We start from the raw sequence: 10,225 nt of genomic DNA, 5'->3' as shown, positions 1-10,225 counted from the left end.
GTATATATTAGTGTATATATATATTAGTATATGATATTTGTATACATATATTAGTATATACTATTAGTATATATATTAGTATATATATTAGTATATATATTAGTATATGATATTTGTATATATATATTAGTGTATACTATTAGTATATACATTAGTGTATATATATGTATATTAGTATATGATGCATGTATACATATATTAGTATATACTATTAGTATATGTATATCAGTGTATATATTAGTATATATATATATATATATTAGTATATATATTCAGTTGGAACCTGAAGTTCATTTCCACTTGTCTTAGTTTCCTAGTGCTGCTGCAGTAGAAATTTCCTGAGTGGCTTTAAAGAACAGGAATTTATTTTCTCACAGTTCAGGAGACTAAACGTCTGAATTCAGGGCACTGGCTATAGGGGAAGTCTCTTTCTCTGTTGGTTCTGGGGGAAGATCCTTCTCTTTCAGCTTCTGTAGCCCTGGTATTCCTCAGTTACTATACATCTTCTTGTGACATCTACCCTTCCTCTGTTTGTGCTTGCTTGTCTCTGTCTAACCTGTTCTGTTATAACGCAGAAGTGATTAGGTTTAGGACACACCCTATGCTGATGTCATTAACATAACAAAGAGAATTCTATTTCCAAAAAGGATTTCATCCACAGGTATAGGGGTTAGGCTTTCAATACATATTTTGAGGGGAACACAATTCAATCCGTAAAATCCACTGTATGGGAGAAGCTCAGAAAATCTTGGCTGAACCTGTGCTCCCCCTGCCCAGCCACCCACCCACCCATCCACCCATCACCGCCTTATAATGTTTTATGTTTCTCTTGGGAAGCAGATGGGCCAGCACACTGTGACTACTGTCTATTTGTCTTAAGTCTCTGTCCCATGCCAAAATGCTTGATGGCGTTCAGCACCGAGGGGGTACAAAGTTAACACCTGGAATCCCTTTCTGAAACCCTCTTAACTTAGAAATCCAGTTTGTTGCTCTTTGATATGTGTGTCTCTATAAATAAATAACTGAGAAACTTGCTGTTCTGTCCCAACGAACGCTTTAGAAAATTGATTGGATTTCATTGTGGACCCACAGTTTCTGCTCTAGAGAAGATAATAAAACACTCTCTGACCTGAGTCTCCTTTGCAAAATCTTCTCCATCAGCCCTATGCTGGAGGGGGTTTGGTTGCAGACAGTGGGCAAAACTTGTGCCCATCCCATCGTTAAGGGGACACACACCTGCAGAGACCAGGGCTATTTAGGTCATCAGAGAATCCCACCTTTGGCCAAGGACTGTTTGCAGTGCAAGTGACACCTAGATATTGCTTGATGTTGTAACTGAGAGAAAATAAAAGCCGAGCAAAGCCCTTTGAGGGACTCTGTCTTTGAGCTCTGAACTTTCCATATTATTGTAATCAAAAGTATCCAAGTATAGCCTAGCCCACCAGGCAAGGGAAGCAATTCTAACTTTGACAGTGCCTAAAAGAAATACTCCTCCCCAATAACTTCCTCCTCAGTAGACCTTATCCTATAACAGCAAACACTGTTCCCAAGCCCCTAAGCCTTTAGGTAGTGGAAGAGGGCCATTCTGATGTCAGACCACCCAACACGAACCTCAACCCTGCCTCCACCTGTGCATCACACAGAGAGGGAGGCCAAACAGCGTGGTTGTGGGAAGTCTGCCCCTTCCCAAGTGGCCAGGCCTGCCCTGAGGTGTTTGTAAGAACCTCTCTTTTCTGAGAGCCTGTGGTATGCTCTAGGCACTCTCTCTTCTCCAGGGGTGCACATTCCTGACCTAAACACTAATTTGTACTTTGTTCTTGCATCTCAAAGGCCTTCATTCATTCCATGTTTATAAAGCCAGGTGCTGTATAAGCACTTAGGATGCCTAAATTCTCTGCCCTCGGGGAGCTGGCGTTTGAGCAAGAGGAAACAGACACCAAACATGATACGTTAATAAATGAGAGAGAATCTTACAAGGTAAGAGGTATTGTGGGAAAGAAGCCAGGAGTACTGAGGGGCAGGTTACAAGGTGAAGGTGAGATGGATAGCTGCAGTCACACAGTGCCAACCAGGCAGCCTAGTTCAAGGATCCCTCAGGTTGTATCCCTCACTTGACACCTGGCATGTGTGGGTGCTTGTGGAACATGTCAGGGGAATAGATGACTGTATTTGATCCCAGTGTTTTCTGCTTTGTGCTGTGACCCCAAGGGGTATATTCCAGGACACTGCTCCTGGTTTAGCTTCAAGAACTTTCCTCTCTTAACTGTGAACATGGGCACATTGTTGAGTAGTCTAATCTCCCACCTCCTGGATTTATCAAAGTGCTGCTTGCTCCCAGGTCAGGTGCATGGCTGGTTTCTCAGGACTCCAAGCCCTCAGCAGTCCAGTGCCTCCCTCCCCAGCACCCACAGACAGCAAGGCCTCAGACCTGCTCATAGCCTCCCCTAGCTGCAGCCCTCAGGATGCCCCACAACCAAAACCAAACCCATTTCTGTCTGGTTGATTCTAACTCATGGTGACCCCCCATGTACTTCAGAGTAGAACTGCACTCCACAGGATTTTCTTGGCTGTAATCTTTAGGGAAGCAGATTACCAGGCCTTTCTTCTATGGCGCTGCTGGATGGGTTCAAACCACCAACCGTTCGGTTAGTAACCAAGTTTGCACCACCCAGGACCCTGCATATACCCTTCATAACTGTGAACCCTACAACTTGTGCTGCGTGAGACTTCACATCTGTATGTATTATCATTACAGAAATCTTTGACCCATTATGTCAATTGACACAGTGTGTAGCTTTCTTTGTCTTAGGCAGTAAGAAAAGAAAAAGCTTCTAGAGATCAGTTTTCTTTCTTTTTTTCCTCATATGTATTTATTCCAAAATAAAAACATAAAATTTTAAACAAGTTATTACAATTGGTTTTGATTTAGAGTAGCTTCCTTTGTTTTTTTAAATTGCAATAGCTTAAAGAGGTGGCATTTCAATTCAATAAATAGAATAAATAATATTGCATCTTCATACTGTGCCTCTGTTGGATTCTTTCTGGAAAGCATGCAGGAGACGCTTCAGAAATGTCAGCGTGTTGCCTGTTGTGGTTTGGTTGCATGGCTGTTCACAGGAAAAAGTCTGTGGGAATAAAAGTTGACAAGGACAGAGTGACTAAAATAATACTGAACCCAGCAGTACTCAACCCAGCAGCCCCAGGAACCACCCTGGCCAGAGCCCAGCAGGGTGTGGAGGGTGTTGGTGGAGAACGGAATGGACAGGTAGGGAGGTAGAGACTTAGAACAAACGGATGGGGAGGTCCAGGGCTAGCATTTCATGTAGACAGTGTAGGTGGTTGACTTTGTGGGTCTGTTCGTACACACACACACACACACACACACACACACACACACACTTAGACATCTGTCAAGTGGTCCTAAATCTCTCCATTAGAGGAAACCTTTCCTTGGAAGTTTTGGAGCTTAACATTGTATCGTTGCCTTTTTGGGTTCCCCTTTCAAGGTCACCTATAGCATAATGGCTAAGAGTGGGGACTTTAGGGTCATGTAGGCCCAACCTTAACTCTGCCACTTATTAAGTATGTGGCCTTAGGCAAATCATTTAACCTCACTGAGCCTCAATTTCCTCCTCTATAAAGTGAGGATGATAAACCTAGCAGTGTTCCCTAAGGTAGGTATTCAATGAAACAGTACAGTAAAATCTGTGAAAGCCAGAACCTGTGTGAGGCGGCAACCTGCCAGAGAAAGAAAACTCAAATAGTTTCCATTAATAGGGAGTGACAGAAAAGTGGTAAGACTGCACCTTGTCAATGGCAGAAAACTTACGAGACCCAGAAAAACAAGACAGTCCTGTAGAATTGCAGCTCTCACAGGTTTCACTATATATATAAAACACTTAGAACTGAATGTTATTTGTGGTAGAAATACCATAACGATGATGTTCACTACTCTCCACGCTGCTAAACAGCTGAGGCCTGTTGAGCTGGTCTCATGCACAGATGCTAATACAGCGCTTAAGGGAGCAGAGGTTAACAGGCCCCTTCTCCTCCAACCAGAGCCAGCGCTGATACAATACTTGCTATAAAGAGGAGAAGAGATGTGCTGGTGGGCATTTAGGGCAAGTGGCAAGCTTCTACCTGTGATCTCTTTACGCACCTTCTTAAAGACCAGTTGCCGTAGAGTAGATTCCAACTAATGGCAACACCACGTATGACACCTTCTTAGCCAACCAGAAAAGGATCCTCTTTAACTTACAGGCCACAACATGCATTCGGTAAGCAAATTGAATCTCTAGAATAATTTAGTATTATGGTGCTATAGCTCTGGAGTCTCTAGAAGTTAGCTTCTAATTACAATTAGGGTGAATTTGTTCGTTATTCAATAAGTGGAGAGAAGTCAAGGGCCACATAGGTGTGAGCGTACTTTTAAAAGCCTTTTTAAACCAGGGGGAATAATGGGCTCTCTGGGGGCAAATCTCACTTTAACTCTATTGATTCTGATTAAATTTCTTAGATATCCCTTATCGGTCTTGAACTACCAATTCCAACCTCATCATCCTTTCTCAGTCAAATAGAATTGACAGCAACATTCACTTGAAAATTACTGACCATAGCAAATCACATAGAAAAATAAACTCACTTGGCAGTTTTTCCTCTGTAGGTCTTCAACTGTTTTTTTCACCCGATTAAAATTCAGTCTGAATTCACTGTACGCTGTGTTGTTGGTCAACTGGGACAGCCCCTCCTGGAAGCATGGTGTGGTGCAGTTGTCCTGGTAAACGAGAAATTGTGAAAAGAAACATTGAGAGGACAGGCTTCGAGAAGGAATCGCAAAGAGAAGGATTTCAGAGATCATTTTAATTTAACCAATGTAACCCAAACTTGCATTATTTTTAGACAGACCCCTTCCCAGTCTAGGAAATGATCTTCAATATTTTAAGATGAGGCAGTTTTCCACAGTGACACTCCCTATAGGAGGTTTCTAGAATGTTCCATCCAGGGAACATGAGACCTGTGGGCTCTGGAAATAGCAGGCTCTGAGTCTCCTTTTCAACTGATGCTCCCGAGTTCTAAGTTTTGTCATAGTGGATTTGAAAATACAGAGAAAGGAACAGCCATTTCACACCAGCCTGACGAGACGTGCCAATTGAACACAGCCAGTGTTCCAGCAGCAGCTAAAATCATGAACTCTAAACCAAGGAGGCTGGGGGTAGGCTATAAATGTGTGCTTCCTCCTCAAAAGGTGCTGTATCCTTATACTCATCTAATGGATGGACTGTGATGGGTACGATCTTTGACCTCAGCTGGGGTGAGAAGCTCAGATCCTTCCTGGCCTTGTTTGAGGGAGTAAAGCACCTGAGATTGGATAAGAGGCTGTCCTTACACTAACCATGCTCCTTCATCTGTCCGTCTGTCTATGTGGCATTTCAATTAGGAACAACAGAATCAGAACCTTTCTGTCCCCCTTCTTCTCTGCCAAAGTGGGGAGTGGCCCTCTCAGAGCCCTGTTCTCTCTTCGTCCATCCACTATCTCAGAAACTCTGTCCTCCCAGATCACAGCAAGAGCAACCCTAAATTATATAGGAAGAGAGGGAGGAAGAGAGGAAGGGAAGAAAGAGGGAAAAAAAGGAGGGAAGGAAAGAAAGAAGGGAGGGAGGGAGAGAGGGAGAAACGGAAGGAGGTATAGCACATAGAAAAGCAGGCAGGCTTAGTTTGTGCTACATGAAAGATAAAGGGTTGGCATTTTATTTACATTGTTTCACAGCCCTAGAGTTATTGGCAAATCGATTAGAAAGCAATATGATATGAGCTATATAATTTATCATGTTCTTCATTCCAGTTTGATTTAATTTTGCACATGCCACTAATCTAAAAAGATAGTCAAGCTTCTTTTTAAAACATTGAAAAGTGTTCAAATTTCTCTAGGGACATAGAAACTTATATAGTCTAGAATTTCAGGAAGCTGATTTTAAAAGAGCATATTAACCTGTAACAGTAACAATTAACACATTCTTACTTAAAAGAGAAAATAAAGCAATTTATTTTTACTTAAAAACAAGGTGAAGGTTTTATTCTTTTACTATACTTACAGACGGGACGGGAAGACACAAACCATCAGTTACCTGCAAGAGAGAATTTTCAGAATGAAGATTCTAGATGTGAAAATGAAAATTAGTTGGAAAGGTTCTTTAAAAAGGATTTACTCACACTGGTGCTGCAGCTGCATTGGGAAGTCGGATGTTCCTAATGTAGATAAAGAGACAAGGAATCATATTGGGTGATGAGTTTTTCATCCTCCTATATTTCACTTATATTTTCAATAGCTGTCTACCCCAGCCCGCACCACCTCCAAAACCTACTTGCAGCTTTTGGATGAGGTAGCTGACGTCCCTGACCCCCCACAAGCTGAAGCACGTCTTCCCAGCTGTGGAGCAGATGAACAGGGCAGAAGCAAGGACAGTGGTCAGCAACATCTTTACAAGGGGTTGGAGGTCGACCTGCAGGCACCTTTGAATCGAGCCGTATTTAAAGCTCCTTTACAAACATGGAAAAACCCTAACATCAAATTGATACCAAGGGCCCACTTTTTCTCTGTAAGTTTTGGCCACTTGATATTGAAAAACCAAAAAACAAACTGAGTCACTTGACAAAGACAACTTTACATTGTGCTAGGAAATATCAGTCCTCAGAAAAGATGCTCTTCAAAAAATACTGACAAGCTGCAGGAAACGTCAAAGATCTTAAAACCATACTTTTTTTAAGGCAGGGATTCTGGTTGTGAGAGTTATTTTCCATGAAAGGCCAGGTCTGTATTTTCCCTCTTGACATGCTGATACAATAGCCAGTCATGGGTGCCCATGAAGGGGAGGGCTAGGGGCTGAGGGAGACAAGTGATGTTGTAGGATACTTTTGTCTGTCAGGTTTCTGTCTTAGTAATTGCAACCTCAGTCTTACTCTACTTTGTCCCCAAGTCTTAAAAAGACCTTTCATGCCTGGGACCAGTTTCCCCAACTCACGCAAGTGTATCTGTGAAGTAGTCTTTCGTACAAGTCTCTGAAGCAGCAAAATCTTCAACCGTAAGCACTCTGAGGGCAGCAACAGTGCCTGTTAAAGTGACCTTGAGGATCCCTTAGGACCATTAGAGAATTTATGGAGCACTGTGTGACATCAAGTAAAAGCTCAGTGCTTGAAATAGGATAACAGCTAACATTTACTAAGCACTTACTACACGTCAGCTACTATTCTAATTACTTTATGTGAATTAACCCAGGTAATCTGTACAACCACCAAATGAGGTAAGTACTATTTGTCATCCCCTTTTTGCCTTTTAAAGCACTGTCTGTATCTTAGCATCTCGGCCCTTTAATGGAGCTATGTTTATCACTATGGACCAGAAAGTGATCTACATGTTGCAGCCCTGATAATAATAGCAGGTGCTCTTATTATCTTCATTTTATAGATGAGGAAATTAAGGCACAGAGAGGTAAATAATTTACCCAAAGCCACACAGCCAAGAAACAGCAGAATCTGAACTCAACCCCAGAAGTCTGGCTCTCGGGTCCAGCACTTAACCCCCCTGCCCTCCTTCTCTGACTGTTTTTAAAAGTCCACCTCTCCCACCAGGATATACCTCCGTGGGGCCTTGAGAATAAAGTTTACCCCTAAATTCTCACCACTTAGGAATGTGCCTGGGGCATAGTGGGCTTCCACTAAATGCTTATTGGATTAAAGCATTACTTTGAAGTTGTTTTGAAGTAGTAAGAAAGATACACACAGACTGAGATTTTATAAGGTTTCAAATCTAGCTTGTAGGGTACATATTTGGAGGTATATACAGGTGAGAAAATACATCTTCTATACACTTGAGACAGGAAAGGTGAGGGCTTTTCATCTTAGCCCTTTGAGCTATAGTTGCCAACAGGGACAAGCTCATATGGTTTTCTCACCACTGTGTACAAGTCTGACGATATTATCCTTCCTTGTCTGTTGTTCCTTTGGGGAAAGGATGAATAAGCAGTGTTAGACTGCACTGTTGTGGGCTGTGTGGGGGCAGTGGTGTCTTCAGGCAAAGAAAAGAGAAATTAGCTTGTTGCTAAATTCCCAAAATTATCCAGCAACTCTGCTTCTGCAAAGGCACTGAGGAGAAGACTCAGTGGACTCCCAGACTATGGCAAACACTTCCTATTACACAGCCCAAGATCTATGCCCATTTCTGGCTGATAGAACCCTGGTTGGTTCAGGTGAAAATGCACCCAGCCACGTTTTCAGCCTCTCTTGCTGCTGAGGTGGCCATGTGACATGCAGCGTATATGGGATTCTCTTGCTTTCCTGATAAGAGGGGACAGAAGCGACTGAGACCTGCCCTTCCCCCGTGTCCCAATTTGGGCATGAATGTAATAGTAGCAGCTTTAGTAGCCATCTTACAACTACCAAAGAATGGACTAGAGAATTGTGGCAATGGCAACACTAACATTTTGCATAAATAGAAATCAATCATAAAAACAATAAAAAAAATAAAGCAACAGCAGAAAGTAACAAGAAGAATACAACAACCAAAAAATACTGGTTAAATAAAAGAATGATTAATAAATTGAACTTTGTAAAACTTTATTTATTAAATAACCGATATATGTGCCCAGTGGACCATTAACAGACAAAAAGCAGATGTAACATTTAAAAAATTCTAGCTAGCTATCACTGCCTACTGAAACCCCGAGCCTTGATGTCTACCCTTCTTGTAAAAATGGAAATTAGCACATGTCGGAGAGATGTTAAAGATTCCATAGCATCAGACTGAGCTTTTTTCTCTGACATGATTTGAAGACTTGAAAGAGACAAGAAAAGGCAATCATTTTTCTCACTGTGTGAATCAATATTATTTAATTCTCTGTGTGTGAACCATCTAAATTATGTCACATACCATCTGGTATGTCTCTCTGAAGTAGGAAAACACTTGTTGACTCCACTCCTCTTACTGTGCAGATGGGGGATGTGACCCAAAAAGAGAAATGAATATATGCAAAGCCATATCTCTAATCACTAGTGGGGAATAGTATAGCGTAGTGGTTAAAACCAGTGACACTGGAATCAGATTACGTGGGTTCAAATCCTGCCTCTATCGTTTGTTAGCCATGTGGCTTTGGATGGGTTACGTGAGCTCTCCAACCTTCCATTTTCTAGCTGCAAAATGCGGATGTGGATGGGGATGAAGATGGGGATGGGGTGAGGATGGGGATGTGGGTGTGGGTGTGAATGGGGATAGGGATGAGGGTGTGGGTGTGAATGGAGATGGGGATGAGGGTGTGGGTGTGAACGGAGATGTGGGTGTGAATGGTTATGAGGATGTGGGTATGGATGGGGATGGGGATATGGATGTGGTTGTGGATGGGGGTGGGAATGTTGGTGTGGGTGTGGATGGGGATGGGGATGGGGATGGGGATGAGAATGTGAGTGTGGATGGGGATGGGAATGCAGGTGTGGATGAGGATGGGGATGGGAGCAGGGATGGGAATGTGGGTATGGGTGTGGATGGGGATGGGGATGGGAGCAGGGATGGGAATGTGGGTATGGGTGTGGATGGGGATGGGGATGGGAGCAGGGATGGGAATGTGTGTATGGGTGTGGATAGGGATGGGGATGGGGATGGGGATGGGAATGTGGGTGTGGATGGGGATGAGAATGCGGGTATGGATGAGGATGAGGATGCAGGTGTGGGTGTAGATGAGAATGTAGATGTGGATATGGCTGTGGATAGGGATGGGGATGGGGATGGGAATGGGTGTGTGGGTGTGGATGGGGATACAGGTGTGGGTACAGATGAGAATGTAGACATGGATATGGGTGTGGATAGGGATGTGGATGGAGATGCAGATGAGGATGGGAATGTGGATGAGGATATGGATGGGAAGGGGAGTGGAGATGGGAATGTGGGTGTGGATGGGATAGGGATGAGGGAGTGGATGGCGGTGTGGGTATAGATGGAGATGTGGGTGTGGGTGGGGGATGCGGATGTGGATAGGAATGTGGGTGTATATGGGAATAGAAATGAGAATGTGGGTGTGGATGGGGATGGGGATGGGGATGGGGATCTGGGAGAAGGTGTGGAGGGGGATGTGGATTCAGATAAAAGTTATAGCACTCTTTAAGAGATTAAAAAGATGTTTACTCAGTGCTTAATGTGGATTAAGTAGCTGTAGTTTGAAGTTTGTCAGAGCAAAGTAGT

At 43.1% G+C, this 10,225-nt stretch overlaps 1 protein-coding gene across 1 annotated transcript; it reads right to left on the bottom strand.

Moving 5' to 3' along the window:
- Positions 1 to 3,014: 3,014 nt before the first annotated feature.
- IL9 (interleukin 9) lies at positions 3,015 to 6,476 on the bottom strand. Its single transcript, XM_004384764.1, has 5 exons — positions 6,363 to 6,476; positions 6,211 to 6,246; positions 6,093 to 6,125; positions 4,643 to 4,774; positions 3,015 to 3,125 (listed from the first exon to the last, which is right to left on the bottom strand). Exons 1-5 carry the CDS (start codon positions 6,474 to 6,476, stop codon positions 3,015 to 3,017), a joined length of 426 nt encoding a protein of 141 aa, XP_004384821.1.
- Between the last annotated feature and the right edge of the window lie 3,749 nt (positions 6,477 to 10,225).

Source organism: Trichechus manatus, unplaced genomic scaffold, assembly GCF_000243295.1.
Source record: "Trichechus manatus latirostris isolate Lorelei unplaced genomic scaffold, TriManLat1.0 scaffold00127, whole genome shotgun sequence".
Classification (NCBI taxonomy): Eukaryota; Metazoa; Chordata; class Mammalia; order Sirenia; family Trichechidae; genus Trichechus; species Trichechus manatus.
This window is presented reverse-complemented; position numbering and strand designations above follow the sequence as displayed.

What these genes read in the sequence shown, in the direction of transcription:
- IL9 (XM_004384764.1), bottom strand. Translation starts at nt 6,476, where the DNA reads ATGTTGCTGACCACTGTCCTTGCTTCTGCCCTGTTCATCTGCTCCACA. An exon ending in ACCTCATCCAAAAGCTGCAA is followed by an intron (nt 6,247 to 6,362) that starts GTAGGTTTTGGA and finishes TATCTACATTAG; the next exon opens with GAACATCCGACTTCCCAATG. An exon ending in TGTGTCTTCCCGTCCCGTCT is followed by an intron (nt 4,775 to 6,092) that starts GTAAGTATAGTA and finishes CTCGTTTACCAG; the next exon opens with GACAACTGCACCACACCATG.